The sequence below is a fragment of the Aulonocara stuartgranti genome (assembly GCF_965226115.1).
Source record: "Aulonocara stuartgranti genome assembly, chromosome: 10".
NCBI classification, from domain to species: domain Eukaryota; kingdom Metazoa; phylum Chordata; class Actinopteri; order Cichliformes; family Cichlidae; genus Aulonocara; species Aulonocara stuartgranti.
Window position 1 is genome coordinate 26,837,129 of NC_138946.1, and position 25,363 is coordinate 26,862,491.

The 25,363-nt window shown below is 43.7% G+C and overlaps 1 protein-coding gene across 1 annotated transcript in view; it reads right to left on the minus strand.

Annotated features, from left to right (window-relative positions):
* Positions 1-23,964, minus strand: part of fam222ba (family with sequence similarity 222 member Ba) — a 30,346-nt gene extending 6,382 nt beyond the window's left edge. The window contains exons 1-2 of the mRNA XM_082549846.1: positions 23,834-23,964; positions 4,498-4,625 (exon numbers count right to left, since the gene is read on the minus strand). Of these exons, the coding sequence (XP_082405972.1) occupies positions 4,498-4,579 (82 nt within the window). The 5' untranslated portion in view covers positions 4,580-4,625; positions 23,834-23,964. The remainder of the gene's footprint in view (positions 1-4,497; positions 4,626-23,833) is intronic.
* Positions 23,965-25,363: the final 1,399 nt, after the last annotated feature.

A 25,363-nucleotide genomic window follows, 5' to 3' on the forward strand; every position in this document is an offset into this window, starting at 1 on the left:
GATGAGGCACGGAGCTGAATGGAGGGCGCTGACACGGCGGCACCAAGAGTTGTGCCAACTGGCTAATTAATTCGAGCTTTATTTGTGAACAGGAAACAATGGGCAGCGATGTGCGGGGCCGGCATAGGGCGGCACACAGGGGGCGGCTGTAACTAAGCATTCAGCCTGCTGATGGCAGCCTCATTAATGCAGGGGTCTGGGCCAAAGAGCTGGAGCTTGACACCCACCATCACTGAGGCCTAATGTCTGTCACTGAATAAATGCCAGGGTAAGCAAACACAGATAAATGAACACTTACACAGGAGCACACAGACATGATGAGCAGAGGTTTCACCTGTCAAATACAGGAAATGATTAATGAGCCTGCAAAAAACAAAACAAAAAAAACCAAAAAAACCCAAAGGAAGTTTGATCATAACACAAATAAAACCTCACTCCGTTTTTCCAGTAATTAGTAGGTTACCTTTACTACAGAGTGCAAAGAGTATAAAGGAGTATGCATTAATAAATGCAAGTTGTTTGCTCTCTGTGTTCAGTTTGGAAGATCTTGGCACAGCCTCCGTGGTCTGCAGCTGCTGTCAAAACCTCATGTCAGTGTAGCTGTAGAAAGGGTTGTAAGTGGGTGGGAAGTGAGTACATCATCTGTTGCGATGAATAAAACATCTTTTATCATTTTACGGGGATGGAATCTTCTATTTGATACCAAGATTGTGCACAGCATGACAGAATGTTATGCTTTTCCTTACATTCTGTCATATATGTTGGCCAAAGTTTTAAAAACACGAATGTCAGCACACATGAAGGTAATCCCCGTGAGCCACGAATCAGGCTTCAAACTGCTCTGCATGCTCCAGTTGAGTGTTTTTTCTACTCTTGGCTCTGTGTGATGTCAGTCGATGATATCCCAATCACACTTTGAAGCATGAAGCAGCCACACCCACCTGTTGTTGGCGACATCTTTGAAAGAGACGCAGCCATTCACAAGAGAGCTGGTTTTCTTGTTGTTTCAGATAGAAGATGAATGGCACTGAGGTCATGCAAAATTACTGGAGTTAATAGATGTCCACAAATAAAAATAAGGAGATGGAAATAAAAATAATAACCCTGCTTTTTAATAACTACAGCACATCTAAATGCAAAATCACTTCATGTTTTCTGTGCAGGCTTCTAGACTAGTTCACATGAGAGATCCAAATAGAACGAAGGTAAAATACATGCAATTTTAATAAAAACCTTAAATTGACAAGAAAAAGTGTATTTTTTCATATTTCTATGCAGGGGAAGAGAACTGTTTCTTTTAGATTGAAATCTACAGCAAGAAAAAAATTAAAACAAACAAAAAAATACTAACCCACAGACATGTAACTGCCTACAGTGTTATTTCTTTGCCACTGGCATTTGTGTAATGAGTTTTATACTTAAGTTGTAAGATTCAGGCAAGTAGCAAAGAAAGCACTGCCAATGGAAAGTGACCAATCCATTAAATTGGAAAAGGGATTATACATTGTTAACACAGCTTAGGCTGACATTTTGGGGAGGGCGGAGGGAAAAAAAGGCAAATCAGGATAAAGGGTTTAACAGCACCGCTGTAAAATGTGTAATGAAATCGGTAAATTACTGTTTAGAGCAGCTTCCCCACTAACAGTGGATAAAATCGACCTCTCGCTGTTTACATCTGCTTAAGGCTCCTGGCAGCTGTTGATTATGGGTTCTAGTAAGCAAGTGTAGCTTATTAGCATTTCAACCTTAACCTGGAACCTGGATTAGTTGAAGGGCTTAAAGCATCAAGGGAGGGTTAATGAGGAATATGAGTGAAGTTTGTAGGCGGCTGCTGGTGGCTGCAAGCACATCATCTCTCAGATCTCCAGCTAAGCACGTTTCCAGGGAGGGAGCAGGGGAAAGAGGGCAGTCTGGCCGCGCGCTAATTATCCCACTGCAAGCGAGCTAGTTGGAACACAAGTGCACAGTCAGCAGGCACTAATTAGGGTTTCTTTTATTCAAACTACTGTTTTTATTGAACAAGGTTTAAGCAGCAGGGAGCAGGGGCTCATGCTGCTGTAAATTGCATTTTTCACACAAGAGCAGGAAATTAGGTCTGAAGCTTCGGCATCAAATTAGACATGAGTTTGGTTTCTCACGTGAAGAGACCTCCCTACATTTTTGCCGAGTTATGAAGAGAGCATAACCTTCAAAGAAAATGAAAACTATTATGAGGAGAGGAGGAAGAGAAGGTTGCTTTTGATCTCAGTGGGGACTAAGATGTGAGAATCAGCCAAGTGGCCCAGCTGTACTCACAGTTTGTTCTGCCTGTGAGATGTGAGGACCAAGGGCCACTTCCTGGTACTTGAGTCATCCTGCCTGGAGGATGAGCAGTTTTCTTCGTGACCCGCTGTCTCTTAGCGTACCTGATCTGCTCCTCCGACAGTCTTTACATTTCACAGCCGTCATCTGTTAGCAGACACTCCCTGATGATAAATAGAGCAGCTGCCCTGGCCTTGCCTCTGACAGCAGCCTGCAAGCTCGTAACTTTAAATGACTCTCCAGTGCGCAGATTCCCCCGCAGGAGGAGAGGCAGGGCACAGCCAGCCTGGCGTTTTGGAGCTCTTGGTGATTATTGAGTGGTGGGAAAGTGTCAAAGACAAGATTGTGTTACACAAGACTCGGCATTAGGGAGCACCGAGTAGCTGAAAGGCTCGAGCTCAAGAATAGCAAAACAAATAGGAGCTAATTATGTAAACCTCCCATCTGAGCTTTTTTTTCCCCCTTTTTCTTTTTTTGCAAGGACTTGTCAGTGCACTGAATAAAGATTTCAAGTAACAACCAGTCTATGAATTTCACCTAAAAGCAGTCGAGCACATCTCTCACGGAGTCAAGCTGTCAAATTATCTTCTGTGCTGGGTAAGCGATAGAAGCTCTGGAGAGACAGTGAACTCTGTGGACAGCCAGCAGGGAGACGGTGGAGCATTACTCGAGGGTTCAGGCCTGACAACTGCTAAGACTGCTAACATGCAGGAGGTGAGCTACAGGTGATAGATTATGGGTGGTAAAAGAGGCAAACCAGAGAGAGCCTATTTCTTTTCAAATTCACTTTTTTCATGGCACTTTGATAAAAATGATACAGTTCACATGACATTCGGGTCGGCGCCTGTTTGACTAACAGATGAAAAGCATTATGAGAAAATGATAAGAAAAAAAAAAAAAAAAGAGGACTGGAATTACACTTCTAGGAATGGCCGTGGCTGTGGGAAGCACACTCCATCACCTAAATGGATTACAGTCCTGAGCAGAAAAAACAAATTGAGCTCCAGTTGTCTTGGTGTGTCACATAAAGGAAGAGCAGGGAAAGAGTCTGGCTGATGGCTGTACCATGTCACAAGCCTGCCTGAGTGAGGAAACAGACGCTGGCACTTAGCAGACTCCCTCGCGCTTGCCGATCTCCTGGGGGTTGGCTGATTACTGTGATTCTGAAATTACAGTCTTGATGAGCTGGAGCATTTTACAAAAAAAAAGAAAAAGAAAAAAAAAGGGCAGTAGAAATGGGTCACGCCTGGAGCTGAGCTCAGGGAGGAGACAGGAGGAAAAGGAGACCAAGACGTTTTGTGTAAATAAAGCTGACCAAAAGTATTGAGCATAATGTCTCAGACGTGACTGATCTGCTGGGTATAAAAAACTAACTGAAGATGAAACAAAAGGCAAGTATGACTGTGACCTGGCATCAAATGGACAAACTGTGCAATTCATAACAAAATGTGAATATATTTACTCTTAAAAACAAAGAACGGTAATCTACTGTTTCTTTGTGTATTTTTCTCCTTCATCATCACTTGTCAGAGCCTCTGAAGTCTGCGCTCTCGCTGGCATTTGCTGACTTCGACTCTCCATTTGTGCTGCTGACACCCAAAAGTGTCCAAGTTTTTCAGCAGTTGTAAAATTCAAACACATTGAATTCAGCGGGCCGGCACTGACTACTCTGCTGTTAAACCGGGCCAGCAGATTGCTTCTTAAATTCACCCACATTACAAGATCATCGGGGCAAAACCACTCAGCCGCAATCTGTCTGCAAGTCTGACAGTAACTGACTCTTCCTGATGGTGAAAAGTAGCTGAGATGCTCATGTTCAAACACATGCAATGTTGCAGTGAGCACACAGGACCACACTCTTGTGACAGACAGATCCTCAGGGGCGATGAGAGAGGGAGGGAGTCGGTTTGCCTTTCATCAGCAAATTAATGGTGCGGTTCATCTTAATTTCCCTTGAAGACAGATCTATGGTCCTGGAGCACTAAAATATTCTCTCTCACTCTCACTCTTTCTGGTTTTAACACAGAGCTGCAGAAGAGATCCAGGCCAGGGTTGGCATGGGGATCTAATGTGGGGCGGCCAGCAGGATTGTAACAGCTTGGTTTGCTGTGTGGGATGATGGTGGTGGTGGTGGTGGTGGTGGTGGTGGTGGTGGTAGTTAACAGTGTGCATGTGTGTCCCGAGAGCAGTACTTACATTTCTGAAGTCCAGTGTTCATCTGCGTGTGGGGGAGAAGCTGGAGGGGGAGGTCACCTGGCCCTGGCAGACAGGCCAGCATTTCACACAGACACTAATGCAACATGGGACACACACTTCTCCTCACACTGTGGAGAGAAAAAGAGAGGGAGAGGTCAGACATAACTCCAAGGCAGCACATGGTGCCTGTCGATGCAGAGGCTGGGTGCAGGCAAATAGAACTCAGTAGCAAGTCCCCTGAGGCACGGGGCTGAGGGAGACATAGTTACCTTTCAATTAGAAACTGATTCACACCTGGAGCATCGGGTAAGGTGACATTTGATGCCAATAACAACTTCAATTAAACATCAAACAGCTGAAGTAAAACGGGCAGGCTGGGCCTGAGGGACTGGCAGCTTTAAATCGACTCAGTCCCTCCTCCTACTCGACTTGCATGTTAGTCACCTAGTTGGACCCCGCTACCCACACTTTAATTCTCTGCCACTATCAGACCGTGGCAGAGGAAATTAATGACTCCTGTATACCCAAAAAGAACACACTCAAGAGGCCTGGCTCTGACAAGTTAGTGCGTCTCTGATCGATACTGCAGTCCTCCAGACCTCAAAGAGGCCCTTATTTCGGGGACATTAAACAATGGAGTCAGCTAGGGACGGGTGGAAAGAAATGAATAAACATGGCTACGGCTCCCATAAATGTCTGCCACTTTGTGCAATAATTTGATGTAACAGTGAGGGAGAAAACGTTAGCCATGCTCCACTTGGCTTACTGCTGTATTCAAAAACACCACAGATGCTTGCTTAATCAGCACTGAAGAACAGTCAGGGAGCAAATTAAGTCTACAGAGTCCGTGCCCTCCCCGTTTGCCGTGTGGCATCAGAGGAGGGTGGCAAGTGAGCGCAGACAAACAAGCGTCTATGAGAGAGGCAATTACCCACATAACAACCTTGCCATGCCTGTCTGCCGCAGGGTGATGGCTTAAAAGTGTCTTCCCCCCTGCGGGGAGAAGAGACAAGTGGAGGAAAGAGTGACAAAGCGAGAGAGAAAGGTGAAAAGGAAGAAAGAAGGGTACCGGGTTTAGGGTGGTAGTAGAGGGGTGGCGGGGGCTGAACTTGCTTTAAAAAGCAGGAGCTCAAAAAGGTCAGGATGACAGCTCATTTAAATCCTCCCAGCAAGAAGTAGAGACACCCCCCCCCCCCCCCAAAAAAAAAAAAAAAACAAAAAAACAAGCCTTAATGAAGCTGCCAGTTCTACACAGACACCTGAGGGGATTGCACCTTAGGGTGCTGCATGGGGAGGGGGCAGTTCTGAGATGGATCTGAGGATTTCGGGGGTGTTCTGCCGCACTGACACTGCGTCACCTTTTCTGTTGCTTGGCCTCTGCTCCCACTCCTCTCATCCTCCTCCCCTTTCCTGTGCCTTCTGATTTACAGCCTGGACTGCCATATGGCTGCAATCCCTGCCCTCAATTCAGCGTGTCACCATGCATTAACTTTAATTGGGTTGATATGTTATTCTTTTCCCTCTGGCCTTGGAAGGATTTTAGGTACATGGTGCCTTGATGTCAGCAGGCAAGATTTCCAGCCCTCTCTCATTTATCAGGATGCCAAGATTTCACAGAAAGATAACAGCAATCTCTTTGACAACAGGCAGGTTTGGTGTGGAGGAAAGCTAAATATCAAATACAGCAGTGTCTTTGTTAGGAGGGTTTCAAAAGCAGAACGGTGGCAGCAGAGTGAAATGATGTTGGGGAAAACAAAACAAAACCGAGCACATAACTGTCCGTTAATTTGTTGTAAGAACACACACAACACACTACATGCAAAAAAACCCAACCACCCAACAGGCCACCCCCTTCCTGCCTCCCCCACAGCGCCCCTGAATGTCAGAAAAGTGTGCAGTGGGGAGTGCAGAAACAAAGGTCAGCCTATGGTAATGCCCAAGCTGACGCTCTGCTTTGTAGCGCAGAGCAGGCGGACATGAAACCCGACAGACAGAAGCCTGATGTTTACTGACTTGCCTTTCAGCACCACTGCCACAGTGACTTCAAATATACATCACACGCCAAACAGTGGCACTTTCTACAAAGGCGCACACCCCCATGGAGGCTTTCTTTTTTTCCCCCCCTCCCAACACTCAGACTATTTGTATCAGAAGCGGCACGAATACACCTGACAGAGTGTCAGATCCAGACAGGGACCAAGCTCGCGATAGTTGGAGGTGCCTCTCTGCAGGATGTAATTGGACACATGACTCGGTCGCCTGCTGGCTGTCCAAATTGCCCTGTAACTACCAGGGGGTTTAGCCTACTCTAAACAGGGAGCTTGACCCTCAAGCTGCCCATCCATTCAGGTAAATATCTACCCTAATCACCTAATAGTCCTTGTCATACAGAGACAAGCCCCTCCTGTTATAAGTGGAAACACAGTTGCGTATAAGGAGGCCCAGCCAAGCCAGCTGGGAAGGCCTGTGGAGCAGGGATTGGCTTGGTGGAGTTTAGCCAGGCGTCTCACACTATCAGCCCCGTGCAGACAGACACTACGGGGTTCTCAAAGTATTAGGGGGGGGGGCGTGACTCGGCAAGTCTCCACCAGCTACTTATAGAACTGTAATAAAGCGTGTGAATAACTGTGCGGCTTTCATTATAGACAAATAAAGGCAAGAAGACAAATCAGGACTTGAGCAAGTGATGCGCATGGCTTGTGTCATGTGTCAAATTGCTCCCATAAAAGCTGACCTATATTTTCTTTTCATTCCTCACTGGGGAAGGAGAAATAGAAAGCCATCTGAAAGTTTGAAAAAAAAAAAGATTACAGAGAAGTGAAGGAGGAAGAGGATAGATGGAAGCCATTTAGGAAATGAGACCAGCTGACTGCATTTATGTGCTGATTGTTTTGATCAATATCCTCTCCATCAACTATAATCTGCATTTGTTAGAAATTTGGAAATAGCATCAGGCTAATTGCATAGCATATTAAAATGGGGGGAGGGGGGGGGGGTCACAGAAAATAAGCTAATTAGAAGCAGACATCTACAATATTTGTGCAGAAATACAATGAAGGAGGGGGAAGGTCGGGGAAATAAGGTGAGAAAGCATGTTTGGATGCTGGTATTATATTAGCAGTTTTTCTATACCAATTATGAGCAAAAGCAATTAGGAGAGCCTAGTCACCATGTTGTACATGGCTTGCGCTAACAGCTGAAGAAGAGAGTGGTGGAGAAAGCAGGCTGCTGTTATTTTAATTGCATGTTTACCCCCAGGTTATGGGTCTGAAATAGAGCCAAGAAAAAAAAATGTTGCAGCAGGAATTCAATGCAACTTCACTGTGTTGATTCTCTCAGGGACAGAAAGAGTGAAATTACTTTTCTTTGCAAGCTGAGTCTGAATAGGAGGTAAAGAAAGAAGAAAAAAAGAGAGCAGGAAGATGAGAACAGCTTTTTACCCTTGAATACCAAACCAGAGTATTCTGTCAAAAGAAAGGGGAAAAAGCCTTGGCTCTTGAGCACGGTGGGAAGAAATAACACTTTGGTATGGCCTTCATTAGCCCATCAGGCTGCACAAACAACAGAGGCAGGAAGGATTGCTGTTGCTAGCTGAGGGACACGGGCGTGTTAGGCTATGACAGGCTGGTTTCACAGTTTCACACAATGGATCCTGATGACTCCAGCACATCCCGAGGCGTTCGGGATGGGCCGTTTGCTTTTCAGTTAGCAGAGATCCCCTCATCAACCCCGAGTGTTATCTCGCCAAAAGAGAAAGGGCGAGAGAGTGGGAGATAGCTCTGATCACGAGCAGAGGGTTAAAAAAAAAAAAAAAAAAAAAAAGAAAAGAAAGAAGAAGAAGCAGAAGAGAAGACAGCCAACCCAAACTCAACTTGCACACAAATTGAGAGTCTGTAAAGTAGTGGTTTCCAAGTTGCAAGAGTGTGTCAGGGATAAATCTGTCAAGTAAGGAAACTGCTGCAATACTGTGGGAGAGAGGAAGACAGCTACTTGAAGATGCTCTTCTTTAGAGGGAGGGAGGGGTTTGTGAAACAACTGGGAGACGGTATGAATGCTCAGTAACTAACTGATGAAAGAGTGACAGTTCCCCGAGGTGAGACGGTGGATGTGGAGCGGAGAGAGGCAGCATGCCCCTAGAATACTGCACAGTCCACAGTTGGATTGGCTAAATCTTTGCATAGGTGTCAGATATGGAGGGTTGGTTTCAGGATGAGAACACAGACTCTTAGAGAAGTTGTGCACCATGAAACTGAGAAAAGGACAGTAACCCTGACAGTAAGAGGCCTCTTCTCTTATCAGGCTGACCCCATTTGTCCTGTTTTGTATTTGCATCAGTAGTTCGTAGCCTCTTGGATGATGACCACGGCTCGTCACAGTGGAGATGATGACAGCGACATGGTAGCGAGATGAGAGAATGAAAACGTATCCGCCTGCAAGTGTCCTGGTCTAGCTAGGATATGTATGCCACAGCTATGTCATGGTCATTACCCATCCACCACATAACTGCTGCAAGGACAGCCAGCCAAAGTCCGTTCTTCAACTTGGGGTCAGTTTCACTAACAGCCACTTAAGCCTGCTTGGCTTCCCCAAGAGCTCTACAAAAGTGGAAGGTAGAGCTAAGTGTGCTCAGCCACGTCAAGGCTGGCCAAGGTCAGACGGGCAGACAGAAAGTGCTGGCAGCGGTGCATGCATGGCGTCATGAATGCCAAAATGCTGGGGCCCCTGACTGCGCCGTTTGACAGACATGTTTACACCTGATAGAAAATGCAGTGTGGATGGCCTGCCAAAACAGAGGGGAACCAAAGTGAGGGGTGCCAGCCTAGTTATTTATTTATCTGCAGCAAATCCATCGAGAGCACAGCCAGAAGCTGGGCATGCCTCAGTGAGGAAAGAGCCAGCCTATTCTCAGACATGACTCTTAAAACACTTGAGGGAGGGGAAAAAAAGACCTGACATACAGTAAAAGAAGAGGAAAGCAAAGATTTCATAAAGCAACACTGGAGATTGGAATTGATTTCCTAACTGTTTTAATTCAGCTCAGAGGAGTTCTGATTGGCACGTATTTAAATTACTGAGAGGCTGTTCAAAAGTCACTCGTGATAAGGTTCAAATACTGGCCACGTCTTTGCTCGGTGCTGCAATTACCATTTGACTTGATCGCTTGGAAGCAAATGTAAAAAGGAAGTACGAGTGCTACCAGAGTGAGGCTGTAGCATCTTGACAATAGTCCTAAATAAAGAAGAAGAAAAGTTTAAGAATCATAGCTGCAAGAACTCCAATGCTAATCCAGCCTTCTGGTAACCATCAGATCACACAACCAGATACAGCGCTCACACAAACACACCATTATCATCGCCGCTCTTTTCATCTCCTCACTGGTGCCACCACATCTGTGTTATCTTCACATATCCTCACATCACACCAGACAACAATGTGCTGAGTCACATGTTACACTGTGGGCTTTGGTACCGGACTGGAATATTATGGTTAGACACCAACACTAACTAGAGTAGAATGCAGTATTGTGTATTGTGAGTGTGTGCTTGTTGTGGTATGTGCAGCAAGTGATAGAAATCACCAGACCTGAGGCAGCTGTTTTTTTCAAGCTGCTTGCTTTGTATGTGGCTCTGTAACAAATTGCACAGTTGTCTTAGAAGCAGGATAAAGTAATGCGATATACTGCAATTAGACTCAGTGTACAAAACAATTATATTGATGCACAAAAATAACAAGCCCGACAATGAACTTGTCCCAACACGCACAAATGAAAATGCACGTCAGCAAGGAAATTGGGCCATTTGGCCTCAATACCTACCTCAAAATATCTCAAAGGATTGACTTCCATACTTAGCCTCACAAGTAAAGCTACACGAAGTACTCTGATGGTCAGAAATCTGAGAATGGAAAGTCTCATCCTTAACTTTTCCCATCTTACAGCTATAAACCAAAAAAAAGGAGGGACCTACTAAACAATATTCAGCCAGCAGGAGGAGGATGGTCAGTGTGGAAGAATTTGACATTAAAGGATCAGGCGATGCTACCTATTTGACTGCAAGTCAGCCAGGCCCTCTAGCTGGTTAGTGGGGGGAAATAACTCCAGTTAGTGGGAAATAACTTAATGTGCCGAGAGCTAAGCAAGGCAGCATTGTTCCAGCTGGTGGAAAAGGGGGGAAATGAAGATGGAGTGGTTTGATTTCATTTGTTAGCAGGTGCATCCATTTTGTGTTCTTCCCCACCTCTCCTCTCTCAGTCAAAGCGCTTATCAGAAATTGGACACCCCAGTGACAAATTGAGCCTGCGATTAAAGGCAGAAAGAGGAAAGCTTTGTTAAGTGCTGCTGATTGGGATCCCAGGCTGCCCTCACACATGTGAGGTGTGTGTGTGTGTGCGTTTGTGCATCCATGTATGCTTGGTACAGAGCCAGGGGCAGAGCTGACACCACCACCACCTCTTCTCCCATTTTCCCCACTCTCCAGGTGTTCCCACGGCTTACATTTCTGCTCTGAGTAGACAGCAAACAAAACCAAATCAATGCAGCTGTTCACCCAGCTCTCACTCTCTCCTGCTCTCTCTCTCTCTCTCACATACACATACACAACATGTAAAGAAAACGACATACACACACGTACATATGCACTAGTGACTTCCCCCTGTAGGAATAATGACCTCCTCTGTATATCCACTGCCTTATTATTGACATGTATGCTGTGTTTAAGAGAGGGAAAAAAAGTTAAGTCTCTGTGTGTTTGTCCCACTCAGACCCATATTATTGACCCAGTATTAACCAGCTCTGGCCTGTTTGCAAGGGCTGAACTGATTTAGTGGGGGTGCAGGGTCAGAGCAGCTCTGCTTAGCAGAACTGTGTAAGCGCTGACTCTCACAAATCATCCTAAAAGGGCTTAACACACAAAAACAGCTTCCAGTGTTACACAGGCCTGCTGTGAGAGATTTATCCACTGTGCCATTATACTAACTGGCCTCTCTCCCATATGAGCTGTATAGACACCAGTACAAACACATAAAGAAAGAACTTTAATTAGACGTATGCCTGATCCAACTCTGCGGGAAAACTCACGTCAACAATTCTGCTTTAATGCCCTCCATTACAACTGTGTTTACCAGAATTCTTCCTATTTAATGCCGTCGCATTTCTCACATGCTTGGTTTAGATAACTTAAAGTCTTAAGTGTGGCTTGTGAAACACTTGTGAGCACCAAGTGGTGAAAGAATATCAGTAATTTTAAAAATCTAGATGCTTCAATAACTCAGGGCCATGCTGCAATTAATAAACACTGACCTCTAAAAGAATTTTAGTGAACTAGCGCTTCATCTTAAACTCTGGTATGTTGTATGCTGTTTAATTGCTTATTGGTTTATAAAAGGCAATGTGTGGAAAACACTGCAACATGTTTCAGCTTTTAAAGCCAGAAAATGCAGGTTTTTACCGTCCACTTGTTCAGCTGGTAAAAATAGATTAAAGAGTTGCAGGTCTGGTGGCGACGACCAGATCTGTTGTCATACACGTCAAAAACAGATAGCCATTTCCCTGTTATAAACAACATTGTATATGTATTCAGTAAAGGCTAATCTACGTCCCTTCAGTGTCTATTAAAGGTTGGGAAGGTCAGCCGCCTCCATAGCAGCTCTAACATTCAGCCTGGCCTTCCAGCGATGCTGAACCCAGCCCTTCTCGTATCTGGTGGTCATCTGAGAGAGGACAAAAAAAAAAGAAGGCAAATGCAGCTCTTTCTCCAGTGGACAGCACTGTATGAGAGGTGCTTCTTTTGCCCCTGGCAACACACAAGACATTTGCAGGTTTCTTTCATCTCCAGAGTTTATGTGCGTGCCTCTCCACCCCAGCTCTTTCCCCAGCACACAACAGCTCGGGGTATCGGGCAGCCAGCCGGTGACTCTGTGGAGAGCCAGGCAAATACAGGCCCAGTATGGCAAACATATCACCTCTGTGTCTGCATGGGAACATCTGGCCCTCCCAGGCTGTGAGGGCCCCTCCGTCTGCCTGTCTGACAGTGAGCCTACACACACTCTGTTGGTGTATACTGGTGTTGTCATGGCTCCACAGTTTTTACTCCTACACAGGTACTGGTTTATTATACAAACAATCAACAATCTCTACAATACCAAAGCAAACAGGCTAAATGTCATAATCAAACACAGGACTATTTTATGAATATTAAATTAAATCACTGAGCAGCTTTAATTCAGAATTTGAACACAGCCAGATACTGAAGTTAATACTGTTTTGCACAGACAAATGTGTTTATTTTGCAAGTGAATTGCAAAATTCAGCTGCAAAAGAACATGCTACATGCAACCATTAGTTTGCTCTTTTCTGTGATGAAAAGAAGCAGATTTAACTTACCTTCTAACCATTTCAGACAGTTCTGACAGAGATTATAAATAAATAAAAGGCCAATTAATCATGAAAATGGTTGATATTTATCTGTGATTTTAAGCTGGTTAAATGTTCCAAGATTTCGCAATGAAGACAAAAATATTTTAAAGCCATTAAATAATGTTTTACGATGGAGATTTCTTCATTTCCCCTAGCACAGATCAGTAAATCACAACAAAAACATGACAAATAAATTGAAAACTGGTAAACATTGGCATTGGCTTCTGAAGCTTAAAATATTTAAGTATACTCCTGTAGCAGTGACATAGGGTCATGTGAGTAACAGAGTTAACCCAGCTGATTAAAACTCCTTTTCCTGTCCCTAGCTCCCCCTCGCTCCCTGTCTTGCATCATGCCTGCTCATACAGATCTCCTGTGGCCGTGCAATGATTCAAGACTGATGAGGCGTGCTCAAAGGTCTATGCCACTGAACACAGCATTAATGCACCCAGCAGCAAATTTTTTGCCATCGACCCCAGTTCCCTGCAATAAGGACAGAGCCATCAATCAGGCAGAGATAGCAGACACCAGACACGGGCTGATGAAGTAGGGGACTTTGGAGCTAATGACAAATGGATCTCTCAGATATGGTCGCAGTATAGTATGACAATCCACCGAGAACACTTGACCTTTAGCAAAACCCTCAGCCACTTTTTGCTAACATCATGCAAACTGCTAAGAAGGTTAAAAAAGTGTTGTTGTTGTGTGAGAACTCTGGGGTCCAGCTGAGTCTCAGCCCGGTCACTGTCAGAGCTACTTCTCACTGGCCCAGCCCTCCTTTTTTCTCACACCAAAGCTCTGGGAGTGACCTTCAACAGGCATGCTTGTCCTGCTAATTGGGGTCTCTACAGAGCACAGCAATCCACCCCCCACACTGCACTGGAGGACGAATTGTGGGACAGAGGAAGCAGAGATAGGAAAGCAATGTTTTTGCGGCAGTGGTAAACAGACAAGAAAGTAAGTGTGTGTGTGTAATAATAATATATATATATATATATATATATATATATATATATATATATATATATATATATATATATATATTCATGCCTTTTTAATTTGTCATTTATTAAAATTATAAAGCTTTTAAATTTAATGTTGCTGAAACATCAAAATAATAATAATAAAAATAATCTATCTGATCGGGAAATCACTCATCTTTGGAAAAGAGAGTTTGTTACAGAGAAATGGCTCTTTCCAAAATAAAAGCTATACTATACGCTTCTTCTGGGGCATATTCTCAGCAGCATATTACACATATCAGGTTCTGTGAAGTAGCGTAACATAAGCAGCATGGAAAGTGATAGGAAGACAGCATCTGCAGACTGTTCAAGTTTCTTTTAAGTGTTCTTTATTTTCTGGCGTTGCCTTTCAACAATTGTTTCACAAAAACATAAGAACCTGTCAGTCAAAATCTCACCTGCTTTATACAGAATTCCACTCACACCTGGATCTCATTAACCTCTACCATTGGGAAAACAGGGTAGACTAAATAACACAGTCTAGACAAAGAAACAGGAATAAAATAATTTTTCCACTTAACAAACTCATTCACCCAACTAAACAGTTTGAAAAGTCAATCTCTTCACTTCATTAGGTTATTTTAAATGAAATAAACAATTTTACACAAAAGAAACACCCCTTCATTTGGTTACACCCAATTGACATGATCAGTGACATCATATCCTATAAAATCAGGAAGTACTGGGGCGGCCCTTCCGACATACTTGTTTTACACATAGGACCTGCTCAAAGGAACAAACAGTAGTAAGTATAACCAAACTACATAAACAAATGAAAGAATCCAAATCAATTAATGATGAAGTGACATTTAGCTTTAAGTACCTTTGCACAGATGAAATGAATATAACCAATGCTACCACAAACAGACCCGGGATAGTATGTAGAGCCAAGGTTGCATGTGCTGTGTTTACATTAAAGCATTATGATAGACTATAGGATAACGGAACACAAAATAACAATATATGCAAGTGACAAATGGCAAATGAATTCTGTCCTAGCCACTTTGTCACAGGTCCACATAAGGAGAATCATGTGCTGTCTAAATGACTCGGGTAAAGTTTGTAGCATGCCTGCTTGTTGTTTTTGTCTGGTTCCACTTGACTTTGCACTAGGATGATGTCGGTGTAAATGTGCAGTCATATTCGTTGTGTTCCCGCTAGTGCCGTCAGCGTTAATCTCGTTAAAATGACATAACGCGGCAAATCTCCGTTAACACGGATTGTCCCGTGCGTGAGGCTGGACGGTGTCAACACATTAACAAGCTAACTGCGCTAACGCACTAGTTCCCACCAATTGAGCATTGCGTGGCACATCTGACATTGTTTTACTTTTGTCCATGATGCGCTTACCATCAGGGTATATATATGTATATGTATATATATGAGAGAGACCTATATTTGAGTGAGTAAATCCATTTATCTCATCAATTAAAACTGTGAAATAACATGATATCAGAAAAAATGCAATATGAATGGGCCAACAGGGTCAGTGCTCAGCTCTCAGGAACATGGAAAAGACAGTGACACGGTTAATTTAGAGCAGGCTCAGGCTGGCTGCAGCTGTACACTCTGCGTTTGCCAACACATCATCATATCAGGGCCACTTCCTATCAGTGTGATCAGCACTCAGTTTAAAAGAGGAAAAAAAAAAAGAAGAGGGAAGAAAGCGTACAGGAAGTCATCCTGTAAAAACAAGATACAGAGAGCCCTTTATGGTGGGAAAAAGTCAGTGGACCATTTTCTCACAAAATGTTTAAGTGTAAAAGACATGTTTGTGAAGGAATTAGAAGACATGGAGTGAACCTGGTAACCATTTTAAAGCAGGTTTGTGATAGATCCAGTGAATGAGACTTTAAGCGAGAATAGCTATGAATAGAAAGGTCTGCATTTAATTTGCTAATCCATCATTCCAATTGTAGTCTGTAACAAAGGAAGAGGAGAGTGGTGGGGCATTCAGAGGCAATGGAGCATGCTGAGGGGTGCGTGTGTGGTTCTCCATGGAGCCAGAGAGGCCATGGCCCTTGGCCCTAAAAGCCTAGCCAGCACTGGGAAGAATTGGTTCTGATGAGCTCAACGCAGGCAAGACTAATCCCTTCATGTCCAAAGAATTGTTTAACTATGTTTGACTGATTAACCCAAACCCCTCGTTTCCACTTACAATCTATTTGTTCAATCAAGTCCCCTGCACTCTTCATGCTGCAGTGTGTGGGTGGTGATGGAGAGGGAGCAAAAGAACGAGGGAGAGTAACAAAGGAGGCTGCAAAACAATCCATTTGGAGGAAGCATACAGAAGTCAAAGGACAGGGTTTTTTGTTCTTCTTGCAATTCTGCAAATGCACGAGTTCCTGCAAACCAGCTGTTGCGAACATTCAAAGGTCAGAGAACTCTCGCCTTGAGAGATGTCAACTAGAAGGCCAGGAGAAGTGGTGCTAGCATACCACACTGGGATGCTGGTCTTTAGTAGCTTCCTAGGAAAAGGAAATTTAAAGGCACTCTCCCCTGCGTGGAAAAGAGGTTGCCAGGAAGATTAACCCAGCTTCCTTTTATAGCCCCTGACAAGAGGTTAAATCACACATTACACTGCCTGAAATGTCTCTTAGTAATTAGATCAAGAATATTACTCTCTCTTCTTCCCCTTGCAGAATGCAGCTGATCAAAGTCTAATGATGGTGTCAGTGCCATTGGCAGTGCTGGCTGGGTAAATCTCCCCATCGGGATGGCAATCTGTCAGGGCCGCAAGTCCTGCTAAACAGCACAGGACATGAGCACAATGGTGCTTGACACAAAATAGACTAAATGAACCGCATCCTTTACCAACAAGCCGTCCATCAGCGGTGCACCACTAAAATTCATCCCTTTGTTTGAGGTCTACAACTGTGTTTATATGTACACAATCAACTGAGTTATATAGAGAGGCTGGTGACATCTGTGGGTTTTATCCTGATAACTGTAAAACCCACGACCAGCTTATCTGCCGTCTTTCCATGCCAGAGCAGATCTAAGCAGCACCTGGTCCCTTGATGGGGTAAGCGGGCTACTGGCTATTAATTACAGAAAGCTGACACGCAGAGAAGGCAAGCCCTCGCAATGAGACCCTGGGACGTCAGATACACAGCAAGACGAATGCTTTTCTGTCACACAGCAACATGACCTGCCTCAGGACTCTTTACTGCAAGTACTTTCAAGTATGCCTTTCAAATTGTGGCCCACCCTTCTTCCTTTGCTCCCACCCTGTCTCCCCCCTCTATCTCAATCACATTCTGCGGATGTTACACTACTTCAGGGGATATTTTCTGACTAATGCAAAATGCTTGTGCAGTGGCATGATAAAAGTTGGCATTTTCCTTTTCTAATCCAATGCTTCCTTTGTAAACAACCTCCCTTTTTTTATGTGTGCGCATGTGCTCAGGGACGCGGGCAGGGGATGCAAACAAATCGCACGTAATGGTCAATTTCATTATTTGCTCTCAAACTCAATGGCCGCAAACAAAAGGGGGAAATGGCAGGAGATATGCCAATCATTTATTGTTGAAAGATGCCTGACGAAAGAGGCCCTATAAACCTGACAGCTTTTTCCTTTTGTCAGTCCTTAGCACAATCCAGCTTAAAACGGGAACCCAGACAATGGACTTCTGCAAGAGGTCTGACCCTAGTCTTAACCCCATACAGGTGGTACACATGAAGCACAGACGAAACATTGCAATGGGAGGCCTGCTCTCAGAGATCTTTTAGACAAGCACAAAGACAGCTCAATGCCACTAAAGTGAATTTGCTGAAAAGCAAATCCCCTTGAATAGATGAATGGTAAAGTCTCATTAGGTGTGGACTAAAAGCATCTGTTAAAGAGCGAGTCATGAAAAGTAAAACTTTACAACTAAATAGCAGTACCGTATTATGCTGTGAAGGCTGCTCCCTTTCAAGTGTTGTCAGAAATGCAATAGTTGTGGTTCAAAGTTTAAATAGCTCATTTTTCAAACTCTTCATATACAAGAGGGGAAAAATGATCTGAATCTGTTGAGCAAAGAGCAAACTTCATAATAAAACAGCTACATCAAGTGTGGTCTTCCAGTTCAGAAGAATAATGTGACTCTTGTCTGATTGCTGCTCAGTTGAGTCCAACTACAGAGTTGAACTATGAACTGTGATTAAAGCCAACATCCCCCTACAGAGCGACAACTGCATCTCTGCACATTCCAGGAAACTCAGCCAGCTGAACACAGCAAATACACCGGAGAGGAGGAGACATAAACAACGTAAGATAGTTTGAGAGCTCGCCGATGTTTACTGTCTCACTAAGTGCATTTCATCCCCATTGCTTTCACAGCAGCAGCGGTATTTCAGCATTCAGTACAGAGGGGCTGCTGATGCCACAGGTCTGTGTACAGAGGGCTCAGTCACAGGCTGAAGAGACTGTTTGGACAATGTAGGTGTCAGACACACTGCCTGTCTGGAATAACGATTCACTTCAGCTGCTACAAAACATCCTCTGGTTCCTTTATGGAGAAGGAAAAAAAACCCCAAAACTATCTTGACTGTTTTTAAAAGTCTAAGTGTTGAAAACTGATAAGGAATTTCTTTGTTTGAACTGGTGCGTTGCTACCAGGGAGAAAGGTCTGCATTTGCTTCAAATAGGCACTGAATGACATGCCAGAGATTAGCCTCTGAAGGTCACAGTCTTAGCCTATCCTTTCAGATGCTTTTTACAACGGAACCCCAGGCCCTTTTGAACAACAGGAAGAATGTCATCTGGTTACTTTTCAAGGCACGGAGATACCATTCACTGTGGCCAACAATGGAAGCAAACAGGACCAGAGGGTTAGGAGGTTATAAAGGACCCCATTCTAAGCACCACTCTGTCTCCAGCACGCTGCACGGACACAGAAAAAACACACCCACACACTGAGGCCCGGAGAAGTGGTGTAACTGATGATAAGCTGTGGAGGGTCATGGCAAAGCGCTGTGCACTGACCGCTCTCGACAGCTCTCTCAGCACAGCCTACGTCCCTTTCCAGCACAGAGCTTAACACCCAGACCAAGTCTCTGAGCCCCATACCCACTGTCAAAGTCATTCACTGCTTTGTCAGTTTGAAAGACAACTGTATGATACCCTAAAGTATATCCTTCAGGCAACTGTGACCTGCTCAAAATTACATAGAGGAAAAAAACAAAAAAAGTCAAGTAGATGAAGTCAGAATGGACTGACCCAGATGTAGGCCTGCAACTAAGCTTGTATTTGGGCAAAAAAGATGAAATCTAACCTTGTAACAGGAGGGGGAAAAGGGAGAATTTTAATATACCAGTGTGCTATTTTCAATGACCAGGCCTTAACAAAAATTATGCCATTATTCAGGTTGTAAAGCTTGTCCCGAAAAAGGCTCTCAGGCAACAGACAGAGCTGAAATACTTCACCAATTTAGTGTCTAATGAACCCTCTGAAATATTAAAAATAAAGCCCAATTAGCCGAGAGCATTTTACATCTCCTCCCTCTCTAATCCTCTTGTAGCTAAGCTTTATCTAATGTCTGTGCCAACTATGACACTTTGAGCTCACTCTCCCCTATATCCCCACCACTTGATATCCTCTACAGCTTCACTGCTGCTTTGTTGTGGCATTCTTTCTGACCCCACAGACTTGAGTCAGACTCTGAGCCTCCCTGTCGGTGGATAATGATGCCCTGACATGTACAGTTGGCATGGTCAGTGGAAAACTGCAGCAATAACCGTGGACATGCTAATGGCATCTATTAGGATCACTTAAGAGTGATATGGGACTCGTCTGGCGACCTCTTATTAGACAGCGCTTGGTACTAGGAGGCGGAGAGTGCCCGTGGAGGGTCAGTGATCCAACTGAGATGCCCTTCTCTTGTGCCATAAACAGATAACAGTATCTGCCCTGCTCTTCTGCTGTTCCTGTGAAGATGGAGGTGGATAAACAACCCCGTCATCTGCAATGCCTCTGACAAGCCTGATCACACAGATGCTCTCCTAGACCTAGCCCTGTTCGTCCTACTGCACTAACTGTTGTTATTGCTGTGAATGGCACTGTGAGGCTTAGAGATTTGTCCATGATTACCCTCAAGCTGAAGACATAACAGTTTCAGAAAGCCCTTTGCTCCTTGTGTTTGTAACATCACTCCCTGGCTTAAGGGCTCGGCTTTGCTGATTATGCAAACTACCAAGCAAGAGTGGGGCTTTATTTTTCTTTTCTTTTTTTTGTTACCCTAATTGGACCTGCCAGCTAGCATGCAAATCTATGCACAAAAATGCAGCAAACAAAGAAACAAACTGTATCTTCATATGAAGGCTACTGCCTGCGGTCACTGCACAAAATAAAAGCACCCACATGAACCAAACTGAATACCATGCAAACAGCTGACCCACAGCCTCAGTCCTGCAGTTGAGTCTCTTTTCTCAGAGATATCCAGAAGTTGCCCATCATGTTGTAAACACTTGATCTGGATGTATCATGTGGCTGCAGTTCTCTATGCTGAGTCTGACCTGCGTTTGACCCACATACTGAGTCTCCTGACTTTCTCACAGAGGCTACCAAACATCTGTTCACTGTCTGAAACCAGACTCATTCAGCTGAGAAGACATTGGGTGGCCTCAGAGAGAGTTTCTCCAAGTGGTGGGTGGCTGAGTGGGTGAGTGTGGGCTGACAGCTGCCCTGGTGATGGGAGGACTGAAAGGTGGAGCTGGCGGAAAGATCAATGGTACCTAGGAAATCTCAGTCCTTCTGCCTGGCACCTGGGTAGAGGGGCAGCCTTATTTAGCAAATGGAACTAGTCAACAAATCATTCTCATCTAAAATGATCAGGTGTGGAAAATAGAAAATATGCTGGGCATAAAATTCACTGACAACACCTGTGAGCGATTAAACATACACAGGACCCTGCAGGAAAAGAAAAAAAAGAAAGGTACACATGTATTGCACTGGGGGAAGAGCACACGGTTACACATTTCCATTTCAAGTACAGTCTCTAAAATGCTACATCAAATCACTGGCTTTGAATGAGCATCAGCCAAGAGGCTCATTCCGGCACAGAAAAATCATTGCATCAAAAATATGTTGGTTAGCTGAGCAATTTCACAGTCAACAATCAGAGGATCGGGACTCTTCCTCATCAATGTGTTTTAATGAGCTCCCCGTGAATCCCAACAACAGCTGAAACATAAAAGCTGCCTAAGTTCTCTGGTTCACTCTTTGTACCTTGTGATCTGTTATTCATAGTCTTGCTCTGAAGTCTCTCAGAAATAAAGCAGAGCTTTGATGTTATCCTCTTATTACTGCTGTCTGAAACAAGCCTAATGTTGGGAATCAGACAGTTTGGCTCTCGAATGGAGAACCTTCTGCAACACAAAACCATCTGGGCTTCAGTGTAAGGTGCTCACAATGATTGGTTTGAACCTTGTGAAGCTAGTCATCACTCACTAATATCTGCTTTGCCATGTGTTTGCAAGAACAACGTGTAAGAATAGCGCCTGGAAAACTGCGTAGGCGTGCATTACAATCACACTCGACTTATTCTAAAGCCTCTAATCATGTGTGTTCTCTACAATATGTAGCTTTTTCCCCCCCCCCATGCCATAGTTTTACGTCACCTGCGGGCCACAACAAACAGAGGCAATAGCAGCCAAGATGCTGCACAAGTACTTTAGAGGAAATTGCCCTCCTCTGCCCTTAGTGTAGATCAATATGTTCAAATTTGTCAGTGGCTGGCTGGGAAGGTGAAAAAAAAAAAGGGGGAAAAAAAACTTTGCTTTTCTTTCAGTTTGCCCTCAGCAAAGACTCAGGATTTGTGGTGACAGGTCAAAGAGTCAGCACATGACTCATGGGCAGAGGAGGAGAGACACTTTTGAAAAGGCATGCAGAGATCTAATTAACACATACATTCAAGTGGTATTTCAATTTGCTGGAACGCTGTAATTTTCTACAGAGCTGACCAGCGTGACATGAACGAATGAACCATGCGCTCATGACATCCAGACTTATCTGCAGCCTCTATAACTAAGAGCAAACACGTCATTTTGAGACCTAAATAGAAGCAACCACATACCCAGTGGCACACACACAGAGATATATTCACTGACATAACTGCTGTCATTAGAGGTGAACTGCATTTTACAGATGGGCAGAGGCCTTATATTAATTTGCTGTTGAGCCCCAATTAAGCTTCATTGTGCTGGGAAACATAGCATCCCAATGCAAAGAGGGTTCCTGCTACACGATAATTGCCAAAAAAAATAAAAATAAAAAATACAGTTCTAGGGACACCCCCCGCGCCCCCCAAGTTTCCCCGACAACAAGGTCTGAAATTTAATTATCCGCTCTTTGGAAAATATAGAGGAAGAAAGCTACATTGCAAAACTGCACTTCTGGGCAAGTAATGTGAGGCTCTTGTTTGAGTAAGCGCTGGATATCACAGAGCACATCCTTCCCTCGTTGCTATAGACTAGACAGTCCCACCTTTGTCGTGGTAAAGAAGAGATAAAAGGCTTTTTTACATAACGACAGATTATTATTTTTATATATATATATATATATACACACATATATACATTTTTATTTCAAAGGGGCATGCAAATGTAGACAAAACACTTTTATTAGTTTATTTTTTTAAATCGCTGGATATTTCACAGTTTTATCATCTTACCATGTGAAGCACAAAGCAGATAACTTCCATAGTCCGGTCAGTCATAGAACAGAAGAGTTGCCTTTTAATCAAATCCGTCACAAGCTCCATGACATTACAGACCGATTACAGCAATAAAAGCAGAGCAGCCAAAGACAACACGGACAGGCTGTGACAACATTAACATTCCGCCGTGTAAAGATTGGGCTCGGAGGGGGAGAAACGTCGATATGATCCCATTAGTTAAGTGCGCCCTTAGGATACCCGAAATTTGATCAGAGATAGACCTTTTCCTTCCAGACACGAACCATTAGACGTGCTAGCATTAAAAACAGAAGCTGTTCTCGTCCTCTGAAACTACTCCTGCACTCCTCCTCCTCCTTCTCCACCTCCTCAGCGGTCGAGGTTGTGCGGCAGGATCAGGATGAGCTCGGTGACGTCAACCTTTTGTTATCACCTTTAACACTTGCTTTTGCAGGTGGAAACACTTCCCCGTGGCGTTATGTTTAAGAGGTGCCATTTGCAGACGCGCCTGGAGAGCAAGGAGGGCGCACAGCATCTGTACAGTCGAGTGGAGACGGCCGAGACTCTAAATCTTGGCAAATGGTTGCACGCTTTCATGATTATATCGGACACTAGCCAGGGGTAGACAACTTTGAAGGTAGCAAGCAGTATAAAATAACCTAACTTGTAACTTTCATCCGCAACTGGCTTCTTATTGGAGAACCACTTACGATTTAGCTTGAGATGAGGCGCAAAACTACCTGCATCATTGTTGATGACATTTTTAATCTGTGAACATACGAGTGTGATGATGATGACGATGATACTTTAGCAGGCAAATACAGCTCAGCTTAATCCGCACTGGTGGCTGTCACATTGCACAATATAAACTAGCTAACCAGCTGAACACAACACAACATAAGCCCAGTTTGTACAGTTATCATCAGCTCTAATCGAGAATTTATGGCTTTTCCCTCTAACTAAAACATAGTTGAGTATCAGAGAGATTTAAGCCTTTGATGGGAGCTTTACAGTAGATACAGGGCCAATGCAGGAGAGCAGTACAGTTGCTATAAACCTGTATGTTACCAGTCAGCGTGCCAGCTGACTGCCCAGGCTCCTGGCTAGCTAACCTAGCCAGCCAGTCTGAAACATACACAGTCCCATTGTTGCCTTCTCAACCTTTCCTAATATTTACGCCACACTCTCAGAGGACGTCACACGGTGTCGGACAGCAGGCGTGTTATAAAGATACAACTACTTACTCTCCGTTTACCTCTGCGAAAGGCATCGTTTAGTACGTCGCCATGGTTTAAAACGGACAGATTTTCTCCCGTTGCCCTGTGCTGCCGAATCACTGCTGTCTGCGGCAGCAACTTCTGGCGCATGCGCTGTAGCTGGGACCGTTCCAGACTGCGCCGTGCGCTGAGCAGGACGCCCGAGTGGTTTAAAGGGACAGTGAACTTGAAGCGCGATTGGACGGCTGAATATTTAGACGTGAAATTAGTGAAATACATTAAAATAGTTCCTACATAGGCCAGTAAATAAATATTAGCCTTTAGCTGTCTATTTTTCTTCAGTCTAATTAGATTTGGTTAACGAGCTTTGTAGACAAAATAACAGCAGCTTCATCAGCTGTGGTAAGGTATGAAACATATTATGGACTTACATATATGACAGTGCTCCTATCTAAAGGGTACACGCGTTTACTGAATGGTTTCAGGAGTGTGAAAATGGTGTAAATCATGTGCTATGGCATTCAAGTCAAGTCAAGTCAAGTGGCTTTTATTATCATTTCAACCATGTACAGTGGTACAGTACAGAGTGAAATGAGACAGCATTCATCGGAGTTGGATTTATAATTTATTCATCACAGAAAATTGGAAATTCTTTTGTTACAGCAGTTGGAAAACTTAAACACAACCTATGTCAAAATAGCTTAAATAATCAGAATAGTGTATGGCAAAATAAAATACGACATAAACAAAAACAAACAAAATTCCCTGTAAAGTCCAAACTAATCTAAAATCAAAGTAAATACAATAAAGTATAATGGGTACAAATCAAAATTTAAAAAACAAGTAATAATTCAATTCAATAATTAAGCAAATGATCTAAAATTCACTAAAGCAAAATCAAACAGAATTAAACACATACCTGTTAACATTAACGCAACTCAGTATATGAAAGAGGTGTCAGAGTGGAATAAAATGTAAGCTTGAGAGAGTGCAGAAACTCGGTGAAACAATGCATCAGTCCACTGAAATTGTATTGAAGGTATTTTTTCCCTTTAATCTGATACAGGTCTCTAGTTTGCAATGCTGTAAGCATCTGAACATGACGGAGACTAAAAGCTGAATCAAATGTTTTTAAGGCAGCACAAATGTTTTCAGGGATTGCTGTGAAGAGCAGCTGTCAGTCAGGGTTGAGACCCAGTGACATTAAGTACTGTGGCATGATTTCATGCTCATCAATGTATATATTTTCACGTCAGTACATGTATAGGTATATACAAGGTGTATAGGTGTTATGCTTCATATTTTTGGACATGTAGCTCAAGTAAAGTTCAGTCACCCATTTGTATATTCCCTCCTAGATGTCTTGAAATTCATTTATGAATTTAAAGCATAATCCGGAAAACTTCACGAAAAGAAAACGAGTGAGCAGCCTTGAGGTGAGGATGTTTTGACCTGCCATTTAACTTCAATAATCAGTATTCTAACCTTGAATATTGAATATTGCTCATTTACCTCTAAGCTTGTTTGTGCGCATCTCTGACCAAAATTTCCTACTCA